Here is a 20881-nt window from a genome sequence, read left to right on the forward strand (position 1 = left end):
TGGGACAATGCCACAGTTTCCAATTGAAACAAAAAACAAAAACAAAAAAACCCTCTCATTCAGATCTTCAAAAAAACCTAACCAAACTGTGCATCTTCCAGAGCAATAACAAAAGTATTAGAAAGTGAGAAGCACCATAGTTCACAAGAAATGCAGCATGGACCCTATGTATTTTAAACAATCAATATGTAAAAAACATTTCTCTGCTCCCAAGCCAAACATTCACAATTCTTTGACAATCTCTCCTGGAGCAATACTAGTGGTGCAGTTAGACCTGCATCTTGCTCAGTGGCTTCTTGGCTTAGAACTGATCTCCAATAGCAGAACCAGCTTTTTAGTAGCAAAACCAGGGGAAACCCTTGGACACTGATCTTCGCTACAGTTTCAGCTCCAGAGTGGCTGTATACTTTATTAGAGTCCCAGGTATGTATTTTTTTTTCTTTGTTAGCACCACATCAGCCTTGAAAGGCAAATGCAGTGGTGTTCTGGACAACAGGAAAAAAGGGAAGAACATTGTAACTATCGTCACGTGGTTAGTGTTTAAATTCTAAAATTTAAAACTACTCGTTATTAAAAATTCATAGTTCACAGCTATAGGCCTACACAGTAAGCAAACATCTGTGGGGGAAGGGAAGCTTGTTTTTGCACCTCTGGATACATTAAAAGGAGGAGAGTGTTGATCTGACCAGGTCCCATCTGCTGCATGGAATACACTCTTCAAGCCTTGGGATCCCTTGGCTAGTTTTACCCCTCCTCCCATTGCTGGAAGACACCATCACTGCTGGCTTGTATGCATGGAGTGGTGGTATTCCTCATTTAATGTGGATGCTGGCTTCACGGTGCTGCACTCTTCTCTCTCTCTCCTCAGGAGAGGATGGCATTAGAACGGCGAATACCAACTAAATTATCAGCACTGAAAGATCGTCTCATAGCAGCTTTTGACAAGTCTTTGTATTTGTCCTCACACAGTCTGGAGATAGCCTGGAAGACATTCAAATACCAAATAAATGCACAAATAAGAAGCAGGTAGCATAAGAGTAATGTTATAGCCGAGACAGTCCAGAAATTACAAGAGAGGCAAGGATTTCTTAGGGTCATCTCTTTTATTGTACATAAAACTATGTACATAGCTGGTCCAATAAAAGAGATGACCCTAAGAAATCCTTGCCTCTCAAATAGGCAGCACTCAGGTATTAGAAAGCTCATACAGTGACAAAGCTCTTGACCAAGCAGTTGTGATGCCCCAGGTGTGCCAATAGGAACTTTAAATTGAGGTAAAATAACTAAGGGCCTTCTACAGCAAGACAGCATCTCTTAGATCTCTTCCCCACCTTTTACAAGCATCAGTTTCAGTCGCAGGAGTTCGAGACTTTTAAAGACCGTGCACCCTCTGAACAACTTCAATCTTATGCTTGCCTCTTCACAATCTAATGGAAACCTTGAATCCAACTCAAGTGTATTCACAATTGCATCTAAACAGATGGGCCTGGTCTACAGGTTTCTAAACCAAAATGCAAACAAGACCATGTGTATAAGGCCCAGGACAAAAAGGCTAAGAGGTCATTGCTCTTTCAGTCCGGCACAACTGCCCAGGACCAGGAGAGACAGAACAGAAATTGGAACTTTAATAGGATTTCTGTTTTTGCTGCCAGGATGCTAGTCAATTTTTGGTGGAAGTTATGAACTGATGGAGCCAGCCCAGAGCCCAAGGGCATGATATGTCCCCACGCTTCAATGCAGGTTTTTAATATTTGCACAGGTAGCACAAATTTAGTAATCCAACTGCTTGAAACAAATTGCAAAATTGGTTAACTTTCTTTAGCTACTAAGTCATTGGTGTAATTTTCCAGTAGTTAGCTGCCACCAAATCTGTGGGGGAACTATGGGCTCTTCATAATGGGGCAGTCTCCCCATGTTTCTAAAACAGTTGGCATGACAGGCCCTCACTTGGGATGCTCATATGCAAATGAACAAGGACGTCACTATATTTTGTATGCTGAGGCAGATTTTTCCTTCTGTGCATTCTGTTAATAATTACCACCAGCACCAGATGAACTTGCAGAGCCCTGCATTCAGGAAAAAACTTGCGCCTTCCCTTTAAGGCAGCACCCATTCTGAACAGCCCGGCATTCTGCGAGTTCAAAAGGTGAAAAGCACTTCTCAGCATGAACAAACTGCTAAGTGTATTTTAAAATAATTATTTACATTTATTTCTGTCAACCTTCTGGAGGCATTCATTTGGCTTGAGAGTGGCATTCTTTGAGACACTGGCTGCATAAGCCCCCACTACAAGGCCAGACAGAACCTCCAGCCTGTTTTAAATGCTAGCACATCAATCATAAAGGAACCTGTGTTGACATATTAAGCCTCAGTCCCCCATATGGTATACGTCATTTTTCAGTTCACTAGGATACTAATTCACTTTATATGGGCTCCCAAACTGACTTCTGTATTTTTACCTCAAAAGGCAGGGGGGGTGGGAAGGTTAACATGAAGTTTTGCAAATGCTTCAAACAATATTTATGGCTTCATGCCACAATTTAAAAAAAAAAACATACTTACAGATACATACATACACACACACACACAATTGTGAACATTGTGGCAAACCACAGCATACTGAGAACCATTCAATGACAATATTAATACGAGACACCCACCAGCTCATGGCAAAGAAATACAGAACTGAGGCTCACATCTCTACACATTACACATTTTTACTTCAATACTGAACAACTCAATAAAAACAATGTCCTATGGAATATGAACTACACTGTAACCACATTACAAGTCAGTGACACTCGTTAGCCTTAATACTACTTACTTGTCAAAGCTGAGATGGAAAGAGAACAGAAAAGCAACAGCTTTAGGTAAGGAAATGTTTAGGCACATATTGCCTATCATTTTAAAGCCTCAGTAAGCCTCCCTAAGCTTCTGGAAGAAGAAAAGCAGCCAACATGCTGTACAGGTCTTGGGGTAAATGAAAAAATAATGTAGCAAACCCCTCTTTTGATGGAAGAGGCTACAGGACTTGTTAAAGTCTACACAGGGTGGACAGGACGCAAGGTCTCTGCTGAGAGACTCATATAACAGACTGTGTTCAAGTTAGCTCAGAAAGGCTGGTGTTGCCTCTACCAGAAATTTCACCTGGAGTTTCCAGGTCTGCAAGATCATTCAAATAATTCCTCACACAGACCTATACAGTGAAAAGCGAGGCCTGTTTTAACTAAATGTACTTAAATACCAGAGAACAGGACCAGGGCCCCTGTGCAGTCAGCTTGGGACATGTGGGTGGGTGTATTTTTTTTAACTAGCAAAGTTCTGCTATGTTAGTACCAGTACATGACATTCACTCTTGTGCCTCTGGCTATTTGGGATTTTTCCAAAATGTACTCTTTTATTTAATTTGGGCTGATGATTCTTTAGAAAGGTGATTTTTTAAACTTGTGATGTGATCTGCTACCTCCAAATGTTAAATTTAATAAACCTTGATTAGGGGCATTAAAACCAGTCCTGTAAGCCAGCAGAAGCTGTACAGGAGGCACTGTGGAAACCCGCAGCTGATCTAATTGAGAATGGTTTGATCATAAGTGTTTGTGGTGTCTTGGAAAGAAGTGACAAGGGGAAGAGACCAAGAATCTAGTACCAAAGAAGCCAAACCTGAAGTATTAACCAGCCTACCTTAATTAAGTTCCCATAAATTAATACTCGGTTTTTAAACTAAGAACTCTACCAGACTTCTGTAGCTTCTCTTCTTCCTCCTCCTGCTCAGAATATCTGCTTAGGCAACAAAGGTTTAAAAATGCTCACTCTTGTTAAGGGAATAAGCTCTAATGCACCAATCTAAATGCTTTTTAGTTTTGCTAATCACCATTTAATATGATTAGCAACAGATGCGGTTACTATGCAGGTACAGGGCACCCAGCTCAGTCTCATACCATTACCTCCAGTTTCTGTGCTCGCTCTTTACTAAGAGGCTCCAAGAGAAAGCTCAGGTTGTTGTCATCTGCTAAGGAGCGAAGGTCAAAGTAGTATTTGGCGTAAACACTGGCAGGAACATTGATATTAAACTGCAACAACTCCAAGAAGTGCCTTTCCATCTCATTCCTAATGAGGAAGGAGGAAACCAGAAAAAAAAAAAGAAAAGATTCAGCATTTTCAATCGAGTCAAACTGAACAGAGCTCAAGCTCACTTTTAAAACCAGCAAACTTTGTAAAGTCACACACATTATGTATGCTCTCTTTCAGAAAGAGGTAGATTAATTCACTAGTGTTCAAAACAAGGTTCAGCTTTCGAGTCCCAGCACCTTCAGCTTGGGGGAGAAAGGTTATTGCACTGTTGTGCACTCGCTCCATCAACTCAGTAGGTTCATTCTTCCGAGTTCCATTAGTGCAGCTGTACAATTCATACTCCATTCTCACTCTCTCATAAGGCCCCACACTACAGCCATCAGATGAAAGGAGTGATGTACGCTGTTTATTAGCTCTGAAGAACTTGCAGACATTTTTGCCAGGCTGATAACAGGAAGGGGGTTTATTGAAGTAGACGCAGACCAACAAAAGGAGTAGGCATATCACCACGGCAACAAATGGATCTATGAAGAGCTGCTGCTATTATTTCCGAGAAAAAAGCCTCTTGAAGCAACATGGATTCATCTCCAATAAATAAATAAATAAGCGATATTAGGTGGGAGAAGGAATTTTCACCTCAATAGCATTAGGCAGAATAACAAAGTCCTATGTCAAAGGCTGCTGTCTCTAGTTTTGACTCACTTCACTATTTGTAGTGGGCAAAATATCTGGAGAAAAGTGGGAAGTGGCCTGTTGCATGAAAAGGCCAGGTCTGGGCTACTGTAGCATGGTCAAGTACACCAGAAATATTTTACAGAAAAATAAACAATTTTACAAATGAACCTTAAGTAGAAACTGGTACCTGGGATGGATAATTCAGTATAACACCAACTCTGAACAGCACTATAGTTCCCACAGATAATGGAGCTTTAATTACACAACTCAGCAGCTGTATAAATCAACTGTTTTCAAACTGGAGTAATGATTTTTCAATGCTAAGTTGTTCTTGCTCTTTGGAAGCTTTTAAGATGGATGTTTTACCCACCAGAAAGGGAAAAATGCATTGAGGAATCATTCAGGTTGTGTCTTGTGCTGGATGGCTAGTCTCATAATGTGAACAGCAGCTTTGTATTGTTTCTAGCAGGGCGGACTCAAGGCCCATTGAACCTACTGCCAAAATTAATTTCCTGTTCATATGGTCATAAGCCTATAGAAATGTAAATCAGATAATGTTTTGATGATCAGCTGATCAGGCCTTGATTTATCCCATGAATAAATGCTCTTCACCACCCCTTTTGTACTTGCCACACTAATACATTTTAATTCTGCAAAAACACAATACTTCATAGGATTAACAAGTCTATTAATAGGGTTTAAAAATCCAGCAAAAGCATAATGCCCATGTGTTTTGTGCTTTATTTACAAACATATGTAGCCAAAAGAATGAACAGCATGTGTCCTCTTTCATGCAATCATTGGATTAGCAGCTGCACAGTTAATTTTTTAGTAATTATGGATGCACTCCATCAAAGCAGGCAAGTTTCTGACAAATAAGGACTTCCAAATATCCATTTAATTTCCTTTGGTTTTTCAATTAGAAAGCCATTTTCTTAACTGCCTTAGGTGCAAACTTTATTTTGGTGGGGGGTGAACAGAGGTATAAAACAACAAGCAGAAGGTTGATATTTTGGTCAAACTGCCTCCTATCAACCTTTCCCATCAAAATTTTGCTTATAGACCCTTTATAAAGATCATTATAACTTTCCCCAAAAATTTAATTTTTCTACCAGATTCAACAGCTGGGACCCCAAAGACTGTAAAATCCAGTAAAATTAAAGCACATTGGCAGAGTTAAGAGAAGGGGAAAAAAATATTTCAGCAATATCCCTGCTGTTGTGGCTCTTTTTATTTAAGTTTGCACAAAGCTGAAAGCAAAGTGAAGTACCCCTCATCAGTTCTGCAGTTAGCATTCCCAGGTAAGTAGGGACCGAAGGAGCCATCGCTATCTTGGGTATCCCAATAGTCCTAAGCTCAGACAGCAGAGGAAGCCCAGGCAACACAAACAGCTACTTCTTACAGCTGCAAAATGCCTTACCTCTGTCTATGCACAAAATCTGTGTGTAAGAGTGGAAAAGGGTCCATGGGGTGTGTGGCCCCAGGGGCAATGGCTCACCCTGGTGTGGCCCCTGCTGACAGGGCCCTCCCGCCTTGTGACAGTTGGACAGCCCTCATCAATAACCAACTTAATACTTTCTACAAAGCTGTTTCCAACAGAAGAATGTGACCAATTTTTAGAAGTCTTTTTTCCAAGCACTTCCCTCAACAGGATTACCATGCTGATTCCTCCCATCAGGAAAGTAGTTTAAAAATACAGCAGCTAAGCTGGTAATTAAAAGGATGCTGTCAGACCAAATTGGGCTTAAATTAAATTTTGTTGGCTTTGGGAGTGGTTTCCTAAAGGTGCAGACCATTTTATGCAGTGCAATGACTCTTGGATCTATGTTTCTGCATGAACTCCAAAGCTCGGAGATCTTCTAGGTCCAGCAAAAGACAGCAGTGAACAAAACAAAACAAAAAAATAAAACCTTCTTCTAGAACTCCAACACACACAGCTACCAACACCTTTTCATCAAAAGGTGTAAACACTTCTGCATGCACAAGGTATTTCTCTAGGACACTGCCTTGGTAAGATCACAGAGCTTTCAACTACACACAGGAGAACACTGAAAAACAAATACTGCTACCGTTTCAATAAAACTGACTTTGGCAGGGTGATGTAGACACCCGACTGGCTGCAGATATTTTCAGCACTAGTTCAATTTGATTTGTTCCAAAGAAATGTAGAGAAGCCAAAAACAGCACTGGCAACCAGCATTAAGAGAGTGCTTTGGGTGCTGAATATGACATGCATTTTATTTAGAAAAGGGTTTCTCTCAACCATTGTCAATATTCTCTTTTTCATAAGGCACAACTAAATTAAGGAGGAGGAAAACTAAGCCTCTGGTATTCTTGAAAAAAAAAAAAAAAATCCTGTGTGAAATCCTGCAGAACAGATAGTTGCACCTAAGTCCTAGCTTGATCCTGAACAGAAGGAATAACATTTAGTGAAGATATGGAAAATACAAATCTACCAATCAACTGTTAACATCTGGAAGAGTTTAAACCATTGTTTGGATGAAGCACCAAATCCAGTATGATGTTTACTAGATCCATAAAACATCTGTGCACACACCACCTCCTTAGTACTTATGGTACATCCATAAACTAACTAATGGAGAGGCATGGGAAACTCAAGATTAGCTAACAGAATAATGAAAATTTCTGATAGCTGTATGTTTCTTAATACTAGTCTCTAAATTGCTACCCTCAAAAAAGGCAGGTGGGGAAGACAGCAAGAGATCTTTCCAAACCAAGGACCTTACACAAACTGTTCACTACCTTGAAACTTAAGTTTAGGATGTCTTTGGGATAACTAAGTATATGAATTAAAAAACAAACAGGTAAGATCAGGCTGGCCAAACAACTCAGCATAAGAACCAGGACTTAATGGAGAAGGTGATGGGACAACGCTGGGATGTTTGGGCAGAACGTACGTGTTCCCTACCACCTTTAGGTTGAATACATGCATATCAACTTATCAAGCCCCACGATCCGGAGCCTGATTTGTGTTACGGATGGTCCCTAAACTAAAGGGCTTAATTTTCAAACCTATGAAGAGTGAAGCCAGAAAGTGTACTATGGAAGACATATGAATGTGAAAAGAGGCACATGAAATGCTAAATATTCTAGGAGACATTAGTTGCCTTTGTCTCACCCAGCAGCGATACTTTGTGTCAGAAGAGCCCTCCTCCAGACTCAATGTCCAAAATTCTCTAAAATCTTTGAAACTGCTACCTTCTTCCCAAACAAGTATTGCAGGCTTCTGAGAGCTGAAGCAGCAAGATTACCAGAGCACTAATCTGTACATTTATTCTTAAAATTACAGTATAAAATGAGCAAAAGAATCTTAGGCAACAATGCCACCAACTGGGGATGGGTTGTGAGGAAGGAAAAGGCACCAGACCTCTATTTCAGAGCGTGCAATGCTTCCACAGCAGTAGAAACTAGATCTCAAGACATTGTGCCAGTAAAGTACTTCAAACCAAAACAGCACAGGTTATTCAAACGAAAATACCACAGGGCTGATCTATGATTCCTGGAGACTAAACTAAATGAACTGAAGGTTTTGACCTGTTACTTGTTGGAGTGGAGAGCAACATGGACAAATGCACACCTGTCTTGACAGTCCAGGAAAACAAATCTCAAGTGCCAGTAGTTAGCAAGATGATTTGGGGTGTTCCAGGGACAGCAATGCTGGTGCTCTTGCTAGGTCCCACTGGCATCCTGTCAGTTTCTGCTCCTACTGATGGGCAAGCATCCAAAATGTTGAGTGACCAACTGACTACCTGACCATTTACCCTGGACCCTTCCAAGGCAAAGCTTTTTAAAAAAATCTTCCAAGTCGTCTTTACTCATGACTCAAAAGAAATGTGTGAAATCAGAACAGCTTCAGATCCTCAGACCAGGACCCAACTGTCTGAGGTAACTTCCTTGTGCAAGCTGTCACAGCACTAGTTATGACCCATCTTTAGAAGCAGAATAATGATGTTTACCTGCAAGGACATGACGCAACTGCTCAGAACAATATAACCCCTCCAAACTTATCACTATGTCATTCATTTCCCCTTTCACTTGACCTACTGTGTAAGCACAAAGAACTAGAAGAGGTGATGCTTTATGAGACAGCATGAACTGGGACAGTCAAAGATAAAATGCACTGAGACAGTAACCAATGTAATGGAACCAAAGTTTCCTAAAACTTACAGCTGAAGTACATGAGATATGTAATGAACAGGCAGAATGAACAGTCAAACTAAGCAGCTGGTTATACTGATCCAGGAAGTGCTTTCAAGAACTCATCTGAGAAGGAAAGGCAGTAGGCAACACTTGGGAAGTGTCTACATTAGCAGCAGATGTCTGGTGTTCAGATCTGTTGCACAAAATAGCTCTGTACTTTGAGCTTGGGATGTTCCCGAGCATACTGGGAATACAGACCCAAGACAGAAATCACAATTAATTTCAGGAGCTTATAAAAACCCAAGCTAAAAAGGCATTCCCAAGTATTTCATTTAAATTTCACCTTAATAGACACAAAGGAATCCTTGAAAAAAAATCACTTTCAGATTTTGATTGGTACAGTACAGCAATGACATTCATGAGGTAATAAAAAAAATAAAAATAGCAAATTGATAGTGTGAAAGAAAAGCTGTGAGTGGGCAACACAAATTAGTATAGATTTTTATTAACTTCAGTATGTAAGTCACTAGAAACAAGTACATGTTTCCCTCACTTTATGCTGTACATGCGTTCCTGGAAAAAAACACTCAACTCAAATTCACATAAAGGGAACCCACTTTCCAATGTAACAATAGGGATATGTTCCAAAACCACGACTGTACTGACCCCCAGACCCATCTCTACCACTTTTACAAGACAATTTTGATACTCACCAACAGCAGACAGTACACAGAAGCTCAGGGTGGCAGTGAATGTTTAGTTGGTGTGAAGAGAGGATGGTGAAGGCTTCATTGATGGATCAGGAAGAGGGGTAGGTGATAAGCTAGTGGGACGGTGAAACCACAATGGGGATGGCAACTACAGAAACATGTGTTGCAGACAACGAACGAGGAGCACAGATCCACACAGGAGACTATTTTGGTGTGTGTCACTCCCACAATGCAGCTGATTGCGGGCTGCCACCGCACTGATCACATAAGCGTGAATTTACCTCGCATATAATGAATTTTTTATATAAAAAGAGGGTCATCGCATAAGAGTGAATTTGCACATATGGAGCCTGCATAAAGTGAGGGAAATCTGTATAGGATTTATTTTCATAAGAGAGTTTCTGCTAGCTGCCCTGTTAGGTAATTCTCTTGCTTTAAAAAGCAATGGAAGCCCAACAACAAACTATTTCAGTTCTGTGTACTGAGCATCAGTCTTAGAATGGACCACTTGACTAGATCTCCAAAAATGATGTTTGAAAAGAGCAGCAAATTGATGACATCTTGCAACTTACATGTCCTCAACCGTAATGTCCTTTAATATTTGGCAGTAATCCACATTCCATACAGCCTGATCATCCCAAACTTTAGAAGCCAGCAGAATAGCTCCTAGAACTATTCTTTTCCAGTTACTAGGACAGATGTCAATCTCCGCATAGGTTAAGAGTCTTTCCAAGTAAACCTACAAAAAGAGAACTGATCTTAGACATCTTTGATCTCAGTCAATGGCTGTTAAGAACTCAAACCAATGTTCTCATCTGATTTAACTAATATTCATTCATTTATCAGAGTAAGCCATCAGTGACTATTACTTGGTTTTAAAATTTAGAATTTAAAAGTTACATAAATCCATGTCAATGGAAGTCATAAAGAGAGAGCTGTCTTAAAACATACTATAAAGTTCTTGAATTTCTAGTAACTTCTGCTGTACCAGTGAAAAACTGAACTCAAGTCAATTATTGGAAATATCAGATTTTTCATAATTGAACATCCGTGACTACTAACCACTCATCCCTAAAACTCTCTCATCATGGATCAGCTGCAGCATTTGAAGCAAGACAGGAAGAACTAGTCTGAACCATGGTCTGTTCTTAGGCAGATGTGTTGCATGTTTTTTTAAATCACACAAGTCCTTAGATGGTTTGTATGAAACAGACTGAGCCACCACCACCCAACCCTTTGGCAGTTGAGCTACCTCATGTTTCAGCTTGCTGCACTCAGAGACAGGTGGTGAAAAATCCTCAGATAAAAACCTACAGTTTCAAGGTATTTTGTTTCCCTCATATGGTTTCCAGGCCCAACCAGCCCATGAAGCTTGAATCTCCATTGCCTCCTGACAGAATTTCTCCATCTTTATACACACAGGTTTATTACAGTTACATGTGCTAAGCAACTGACAAATATATATATATTTTTTTAATTAAAAAATAAATGTGGTGTTATAAAAATATTTTATAAAAATAAAAACACCACTTTTTTAATACAAAAAAAGCATATTATTTAAAATGTTCCATTCACAAGCAGGTACAGGAATTTGGAGGCAACTAGCTGACCAACCTCAATACTACCCTTTGCATTCACCAGGCTTTTTGAATGATAAAGATAACTAGGTACCATACTTACTAACTTTTGTTTCTATTAGTCTTAGATTGGACTCTAGGAGTTTTTCTATAGGTAACAGAGCCATCTAGTGGCTGAAATCCACTTTAAAGAAAAAAAGAAACCCACAAGCCACACATTTCCTTAATCTGTTATTTTTCTAACAACTTTGTGACCTTGGGCAAGCTGTTCAGAACAAGAACCTTGTTTTCCAAAACTGCTTGCATGCTTTACCCAAGCAAAGCACAACAAGAATCTATTCACATCTATGAATCTATGAAGAATGTAGTTATTCAGCCTTCTCAATCACTATTTTTAAAAGTCAAATTATGAAATAAAGAGGTTCTCTCTTTTCCTATACTTTCTTTTTTGGTTATATTTTTTTCCCTTCTCTACTCATCTTTTGAACTATATTTATCTCCAGGAGTAAGAGAAATCAAAATTAATCTAGCAGATGACTGAAGCCCAAATTCTCAATGCAGTGGTTTTTTTGGATATTCTGTATCTCTTCAGTTCCTCCACCTAATCTACTTTTTGAAGTTGTTCAGCAAGATGCAATGAAATGTACGCCTTTGTTGTTAATTTAGTTCTAAACACACAGTCACATACCTTGAAAAAAAGATTCTACCTAAAACTAAATTTTACGAGGATATTAAAATAGCAGGAGGTGGTCTAAGAGTGCAAGGACAAGAAGTTTCTCAGTAGAGTACTGTTGCTTGACCCTTTGGCAGCTGTGTTTTATTTAGACTCTGACTAAAAGATCCCATCTACATATTATACATAAGGCATGGTTAACCAGTTTATCATGCCTTAAGTAGTCACCAGGCAACATGTTCAATCAATTAATGGTACGATAAAGAGAGAAATAAGTTGAAAAGTTATTCCACAAAATGTGTAATAACTTTGTAGCTGCTTCCTGTCAAGCCATTAATTGAACATGCAACTAGGGTCCCTGTGGCTGGAAGCCCCTGATCAGAGCTCAACGCTAGGGGGGAGGGGGCCCATGGGCTCCCGTGAACCTGGGAGCTCCCAGCTGATGCTGGCTTCCATGCCTAGGAGCCCCAACAGCTAACAGGGATCCCACCCCAGCGGCATCCCATGCAACACCACAGCTGAGGCACCATGTCAGCTGTGGTCTCACTGCTATGGGGACCCCTGGGGCTGGAAGGGCTCCTAGTCACAGGAGTCCATGGTGAACCTCCACACCTGGGAGCCCCGTTAGCTGAAGGGGCTTCCAGCCATGGGAGCTTGCTTCTTGCCAGTGCAGGGAAAGCTGGGGTCAGGCTCCCCCTGCACCAGCAGTAAGGAGTGATAGAATCTGATGCGCCATTCCACAATCACACAATGTGTGGGGCATGGCAGGAGTCATGATTGTGCATTAGATCATCGTGCCTTTACCTGCACATGTAGAGGGGCCCAAAGTAACTGATAAGTTAGAAGCAGCCTACCTCTTCAATGGATGAAACAGAGAAGATGTTTTTTCTTTCACCCCAGGATTACCCCACTGTTTGGCCTGGCTATCCATTACTATCCCTTCCTCTAACCTGCAAATTTCTGTGAGAGGCTTGCACAACCATTTTATTCTCCTCAAACAGCCCCACTGTGCCACTAGCATTGTATGCAACAGCACTATAAAATAACATGGCTAGTTTTACTGTTGCTTACAGGTTCAGATATACGAGTTCAGTGGTGCTCAACCAGATGGGCAGCACCCAGACCACCCACGGGCGATTTCTGGCTGGTGGTCCCAATCTGGCACTGGGCAGTTTTGTGAGAGCCCCACATGGTTGCACAGAGGAAAGCAGGGGGCATCCTGGCTTTAACCTGGTCCCAAAGTGCTGCATGGGGCTTGGGAATTTGGCAGCATAGGAGGGTGGCCATATTTACAGCCACTGCTCCCCTGGTACCAAATTTCCTAATTTGTGGGGAGCCCTGTGGACCCGATACCTAGGGCTGCATCTGTCCCACAGACTGGAGGCTGAGCACCCCTGTACTAGGTCTCCTGGAAAAGCCATAGGTAACCAGGGCTGCAGCTGCTTCAAATTTGCCCAATAGCACATGTCAGCTACTTTAAACTTTAATTTATAAATAACATTAGCTTTTACATTTTGTAAACCTAATAACTTATATAAACACATTGAAATGTTTGCCCGTCTCCAGGAAAACTTTCCTTTTCACCACTGGTGTATTTAAGCCCTTTCTGAATATCCCACAGCAAGAAGTCTCCAGTAAAGTAGCAAATAAGAAATTTGAAAATCTATACATGAATTCTAAATTAACATGCATAAAACCCATTCATTTTTTCCACTACAGCCACTCACTGGCTAACAACAAACCAGATATTACACTACTTGTACAACCCGTATGTATAGGAGCTGAATTGAAGTCCCATCTCAACTATGCTTGCGGATGCATGAAAATAACCCACAACAATTACAATAAGGTCACAACTCAGTTAATACTGATCAGTTATAGGATGGAGACTGCTTCCAATAACAAATACTCTAAGCTACATTCAAACCAGTAACCACATATCCCATTGGCAGTTCCCTGTAACCGCATTCCTCTTCAGGGCAAAATATGTAGCTGTTTATGGTCTAAAACAAACAAGTTTCATGGGACAAGTGATTGAGGCTTGAATATTCAAGTATAGGAAAAGAACTGCATAAGTGCCTGTGGAAAGCTGTTAAAAATATTTTCTGATTTATAGTTGAACTGTAATACAGTTAATCTTTATTACCAATACAGGCTTTCAAAGACCCCTTTTTCATCTAGTTATATTTTAGATCTGACGTAGTTTAATTTCATAAATGAAAAAATAGACCTTTAAAGCTTATATTCAGAAACATATTTCTAATGACCAAGTATGTCTTACTAGTGTCACTATTGCACATTCAGCTGTCAGCTGTGCCGCACTAAAAAGTGTCCGTACAAAGCGGTAGATGTGCTTGTGATCAGGGTCATGCTTGTAGTAGTCATCTGGAACTTCTTCTCGCTGAAACAGAAAGAATGTGCAGTTACTGCAAATACTGCAAGTCTTACTTACTAAAAACTTCCACTTGCAAAAAAGAAAAAGAAAAAAAAAAAGGAATACAATCCTATATAGAAAGAAGTACTGGGCATGGAATAGTGAGCATCCCCAATGAAAAGCAATAGTTTTATTATTTGTAATTTGTTTTAATTCATGTTCTGCTTTTGTAAGAATGAGTTTAAATTAAAATCAGACAGCTTCCTATTATTCTGAAGATGTATTAAAGTTATATTCTTGGGGTAATTTTTATAAAGTGAATAGTTTTTGACATGCAAGAAGTTTGTAAGAAAGAGTAAGTTTTCTCGGTGGCATACTAAGATTTACATAATGTCCTTGTATATAACAACATCTTTTATAGATATATCACTACTACTGAAGATATCACAGTATTTTTACTCACCTGAATTAAATTCCTTAACACAATGGAAATTAAACTCATTTTTTGATCTCCAAGGCCAACTGACAGACCCACGATCCATCTCTACATGCCACCATGGAAATTAAGTGTCATCTACAGAATTTCTCATGTTATTTCCAGATTTATCAGGACACACATTGTTTCACTTCGGAGAAGAAGTTTCACACGCACATGCACGCACCCAACACTGGCTTTTCAAAAGACAAAACTGAGAAAAATACCTCAAAAGGTTCCTCCCAGCTGAGGGGACAGTGATGGAAGAGATACTATTTTAAGTAAACTAATGTCAAAAGCATAATTATTCTTATCTTTAATGATACTGGCCATATAGGAGCCTCACTATCAATGAAAAGAAAGCTTAAGGAACCCCCCCCCCCAAAGAATCCATGGGCACTTCCCCACATGCAGGTGTGTGCATTTGCTATGGCACAAATAGCAGCAGCACACATTTGTGCCACTGCTTTGTGCCCCAAGGCATGCTCCAGCACATGCCAAATTGTCCCAGGTGGAGCAGGGGAGGCCAGCAGCCAATCTGGCTACACAGAGCATGGTCAGCAGCCAGAGTGTGGCTCTGGACAGCCAGACCATTTCTGGCGGCACACACTGCTGCCGTGTGTGCTGCACCTTTTTGTCTCAGGTTTTTTTTGACACTGGGATTTTTCAGTGTCACATTTTGGCACCACACTACAGCAGTGAATGGTTGCACATGTGCTGTGTGTGGTTTGCAGTGCTTCCAACACCTTTGAGCTACTGCAAACCACGCGCACACGCTCATCTTGACACACCCCAGGGGCGCATCCAGATGAGTGCTGACAAGTGCTGCTACTTGTCCCTGGGGAATGCCTGTGCCATGTGTGCTCTGGCACGTGGCAGGTTACCCTGGGTGAGGTACAGGAGGCTGGGACCAGCAACTGTGATGGCCCCAGCAGCCTTACCTGGGGTCCTGAGGGCCTCCCAGGGCTGCAGCCATGGCAGGAAGCCCAGCTGGCAGCTGAAGTGTGGCTCCAGATGGCCCGGCTCTAGTTCTGGGTGGTGCACAATGCCACCACGTGCCACCCTGGTTTTTTCGGCATGGGTTTTTTGACCCTGGGATCAAAAAACACTCTGTGGAGAATGCCAGCATGCGTGGTATGGGGGGGGCCGCAGACAGGTCTGCGGCACCACATACTGCACATCTGCACTTGTCTGGACGTGGCCCATAATCAAGGAGGAGCAAACTGTTTTAACAGTTTAAGTCAGGAGTTGCCAAACTACTACTATAAGACCAATGGCTACAGCAAGGTCTAAGTTAAAAGTGACAAAGCCAAAAATGAAGTGATTTTAAGTAAGGGAGATGCAAGATATCATACTAACCTCTCACATCCTGTAAGACTTTTTGAAAACTTGACCAACACCCCTAAAGGAATCTTGGTATCCCAAACTTGAGGAGGGTTGAGAGTTTGGGCTTTCAAACTGAGAGAGGTTTTGCAGGATAAAAATTAAAGGGATCTAATGCAAATTGAAGCTAAACTGCAGTAATCATAGGATAATACTCTCATGCTTCCTCTGCATGTTCAATAGCAATAACCATATGGTAGGGAAAGAGAGAACTTCAAGAGCCACAACAGCTTGCCAGCTGGATCATAATGCTGTGGCACTCAAAGCCAGACAGAGACAGAACTGAGTAGTAATATAGTGCAAAGGTGTCATCAGAAGCAAGTAGACTGATGAACCTGGGTCATATCTGGACAGCACTTAGGATTTTTTAATACATCACATGCTAAGAAAGTATGCAAATTAGAAACACAGCTGTCAGAATGATCACCAGTACTAAATGCCACACATGATAATGCATCATGTCCATACCCTCGTGCATATACTTTGTGCTTCTCTTGTGCCTAACAGAGAAAAACGAGGACTGAGAGCCTTCTCCACAGAGGTCTGGGGGAGCTGCAAAACAAGCAGGTTCCAAAACGCACAAAGCAGCACCTTAACTTTGAGAGCTAAACTTTAATATGCTGTTCCTGAGGAAAACCTCTAAGTGGATACCAAACCCTCAGCTGACTAACAAGGTTGCTGGATGTTTTCATGCACAGGTTCCTTGCACTCAAGATTTTAACAACTGCAAGTTAGTGAGCAAATGGTTCTCCTGGGACTTCAAACAAATGATACTGGAGACTCAGCAAATGTTGGAGTTTCCGATGTTGCAATGAAACTACCTGAGCAGGGTCTGTGCAACAAGTGGCACTGACACAGTCCAGATGTCTGAGTCAACTTTGACCACTGCACATGTCACTTAAAGGACCACATCTTAAACAGACTGGGAAATACCAGAAGCAGTAGCTTCAGGGAAAGTGCACAGGCAAGAAATACTCAGGTGCCTGGCATCAGAAACAACATTCAGGCCACAGCAGGATGTTAAATATATGGCCTGTAGGGCAGAACCAGCCTGCAGAGCCTCTTTGTACAGTCTCCTGGGACACCAGCAGTCACCATGGCAGATTCTGGGGTCCTTTGAGCCTGCTAGACATGGGTGTCACCAGGGCTCTTGCTTCTACTGCAGTGGCCACTGTCACAATCCCCTACATCCCGAGCTGTATCTGGCCTTCAAGGAGCCCTACGGACTGGATCTGGTCTGGAGCCCCAAGCAAGTTTGACACTCTTAAGCCATAGAATAAGGATTCCTCAAAGGTTACTGGAGCACACTACAGTGCTGATGATCTTGAAGCAGCGAATTCAGCAAGTGAGCAACAAATAATCTGACTGAAGGCAGGGAGAGTGACAGGGGAAAGAAACCCAAAAAACCTGGGCATACTTGAAACTGGACATGATAAAGTCAGTAATGAATCTGTTGGTGTAGTTCCTTCAGGAAGGACTTCCCTTGATTTGGAACAGCCTGCTCCTCCAAATCAAGGAGGAGCAAACTATTTTAACAGCTTAGGTCAGGAGTTCCCAAACTACAGCCCAGGTCAGATCTGGCCTACAGGCATGGGCCTGCAGCAGCAGAACTGACCCAGTTTGTCTTAGAGGTGGGCAGGCACTAGGATCCAGCTGCCACCACCACTGCTTTTCCCAGTAGCTGCACAAGTAAAGTACACACAGTGGCACGGGAAGAGTGCCCACAGTTGGCTTTTTTCCCTGTAGTTGCAGAGAATTTCATCAGCAGCTGTTTTCCCCTGCTGCGCAGGGATAAGCACCAGTTTTGGACACTCTCTGCATATACCACCACAGGGAAAAGTGGTGACAGTGGCTGGGTCCTAGCACCCATTACATCTGTCCTTAGGAACAGAACTGAGATGTGAGATGGGTAAACCGTTCTCAGCAACAGGGACTCAACTCCTTTGTATTGAACAGCCTCATGTATGGTATTTTTAGAAAACTCTTTCAAAATAAGTTTGATACTAGAGCTCAAAACCCAATGCTACAGATACCAACAAATACCTGTAAAATTACTTAATAAAATAAAACATGACATTTGTCCTTCACTAGTCAATATATACACTGCATCAAGAGATGAGCCCAAGAGTTCTGTTTCATTGACAGATGGACTACAGTTCCCCTCTGCATCTACCTTGAAAGATGGACTGTTGTTGTTTTTATAATAAAGGTGCAGCTCCTAGCACAATGCGGTCCTTCCTAGGGAGCCTACATGATACCAGAAAGACACTGTAACACTTAAGTTACATTAACTCTAACACTTAATTTTAGCATCTGGCAGATAAATTAACCATCATCTGCTTAAAACATTTGAACTATAACAGGCTCAACTAAATTAATTCCTGACAAAAATGAGTAAATGACCAGGACTCTGCAAGGCAGTCATAAACCTGACACCACTCAACAACTACCCACAGAAAGCACACAGCCTTAAGCTAGAATCTATTATTAGATTTTGCACCTTAAAGATTGTATAAACAGCACTGTAATTATAGACTAACAACATGGTGAATCTCCCACACTACAAGGTAAGAAGCACTAAGTGTATTTACATTAACGAATCTGAAAAGGCAAAATTTTAAAAAGGCCAGGCTCACTGTCTCCTGCTTTGTGCAATGCTTCATACACCATTTACTCCTATTTACAGTCACTTAAAAGTAGACATATAGGTTTTCAAGGAAATACATGTCTTTCTAAATGACTAGGAAACCAACTGCATGTCAAAGTAGCACTAAAACACACAGGAGGAAAATGGCAAGGAAAAAAAAAGTGTGGAAGCAAATTCTTAAGCCCCTAAATATCAAACCTTCATTACACTGCATTTTGTTTCATCTTATTCTACAGATACCAAAGGAAAAGGGAAAGACAGCACATGATATGCAAATTTCTTCAGGAACCAACTGGCTTCTGAAGGTCAGAAGAGATAGTCATGTCTTTGTTTGGTGAACTGAGTACAGAGTAATTTAAAAAAAGGAAAGATTTTACTCTTTGGACCTGGATACTAATCCATGCTCTCTCTCACATGCAAGACAAATCAAGGTGAAAACACAGAACTAAAAAGAGACTCAAGAGATGGCACTTACTGTAAGAGGATGTGATTTTTCATCAAAAATATCCAATGATCTGTCTGAATCTCTATAAAATAAGGAGTACATGTTTTACCAATAGGGATTAGTTATTGATGGTGTACAGCATCTCTTACTAAGCTATTCACTCTATTAAAAGGGGATTACAGGTACATTTTATAGTTTCAACTCTTTTCCTGAAATCTGGAGCTAGGTTTTGCTGCATTCCCTTAAGACCAATTATGAAATCTGCCACAACCGAAAGTGTTTAATAATTAGAAGAGAATAAACCACTAGCTCAACACTCAAAAGTTAGTCAGGCATCTAAAATATAAGTACTATAGGCAACTTAATAAAGTTGCCAGTGTTTTCTTTTCTGCAAATACATTCATTAAAGGTAATCTTCATTTTGAAGATTACAAAAGGGTTCATTAAGGTAACAAATGCTATCAAATAGTTGAATACGATTTTAAATCCATGCTGCAGCTAACGATATAAGCCATGAGTGCCAAACCCTTGTAGCACATTTCCAACAGAGCTGCAGCTCCATTTTCAATTAAAGAAACAGTGTTAATTATCTACATAAATGAAACATGAGTTAATCACATTGTAAATTCCTATAGGTAGTTTTTCCATAACGTAACTACTCAAGACCCACCCCAGATGAAAAAAGATAACATTGCTAGTCAAAGTCAGCACTAAGGTAGCAAAATGTTTGCTTCCTCTATAATTTTGCATTGAGATGGCTAACTTAAGCTATCGTGATATCAAAACTTTGCAATAAAGTTACAATCTGTGATATGTGATTGTTAGAGCAGTGGCTCTTGACTTTGAGTCTAACAAGGGATGCCTTGACCCTAATGAAGAAAATGCCAGTTCTTAGCTTTCACTGCTTTCTTGACAATGGAAAAAAAAGGAACAATTCTGCTGCGGCAAAGAACTCAGAAAGACCACACAACAGGTCAGATTTTTGACACTATGGATTATCTGGGTTTATCTTGTTGATCATATAGAGAGGGAGTCAGTCAAGCTAATCTGAAGGCAGGCAGAAGGCAGGGCAGGGCAACACCTTAGAGACTTGTTCAAAAATGCATAAGCCTTTGCAGACAACAGCCTAACTTCATCATTCATTTCTTAGCACCTGACAAAGTAGGCTGTTGCCAGTGAAAACGTCTGCATTTCTGAACAAGTCCAAGGCAGTGATTCTTAACCAGGGTGCCAGGAAGTGTAAGCAGATGAGCAGAAAACAGGCTGAGGCTTCAGGTGCGAGGAGACAAGCAGATAAGAGTAGGCTCAGGATCCCCAGTCTAGCTGCTCCCCAGCCCTCACTGCCTGACCCCTCTGCAAGGAGGTAAGCCATGTGGATAAATTAGTATTTCAACTGGGCTGCTGTTCAAAATGACAAGTTTTGGAGGGAGTGCCTTAAGGCAGATGAGGGGTGCCTAGAATCTAAAAATGTTGAGAATCTCTGCTCAAGGGTACCACCCTGCTCCATCTTGGGAATCATGTGCAATTGTTTGCAGGCCTAATAGTGCTTAACACTGAATGGTATCCTAGGATGCCACAAGATTGTTTAACGGGTGAAGCAGTGCCCTGACTGAGAAACACTGACTTGGAGCTCCTTCAGGAGTACAATCTGGCTCCAACCTCCTTGAAAAAACAAAGGTGGAGTCCTGAA

At 41.1% G+C, this 20881-nt stretch overlaps 1 protein-coding gene across 1 annotated transcript in view; it reads right to left on the bottom strand.

Annotated features, from left to right (window-relative positions):
- Positions 1–406: 406 nt before the first annotated feature.
- Positions 407–20881, bottom strand: part of CCNYL1 (cyclin Y like 1) — a 70666-nt gene continuing 50191 nt past the window's right edge. The window contains exons 7-11 of the mRNA XM_019522903.1: positions 19222–19273; positions 14149–14268; positions 10190–10356; positions 3945–4107; positions 407–981 (exon numbers count right to left, since the gene is read on the bottom strand). Of these exons, the coding sequence (XP_019378448.1) occupies positions 865–981; positions 3945–4107; positions 10190–10356; positions 14149–14268; positions 19222–19273 (619 nt within the window). The 3' untranslated portion in view covers positions 407–864. The remainder of the gene's footprint in view (positions 982–3944; positions 4108–10189; positions 10357–14148; positions 14269–19221; positions 19274–20881) is intronic.

This window comes from Gavialis gangeticus, unplaced genomic scaffold, assembly GCF_001723915.1.
Source record: "Gavialis gangeticus isolate Ggan-Ray unplaced genomic scaffold, GavGan_comp1, whole genome shotgun sequence".
Taxonomy (NCBI): Eukaryota; Metazoa; Chordata; order Crocodylia; family Gavialidae; genus Gavialis; species Gavialis gangeticus.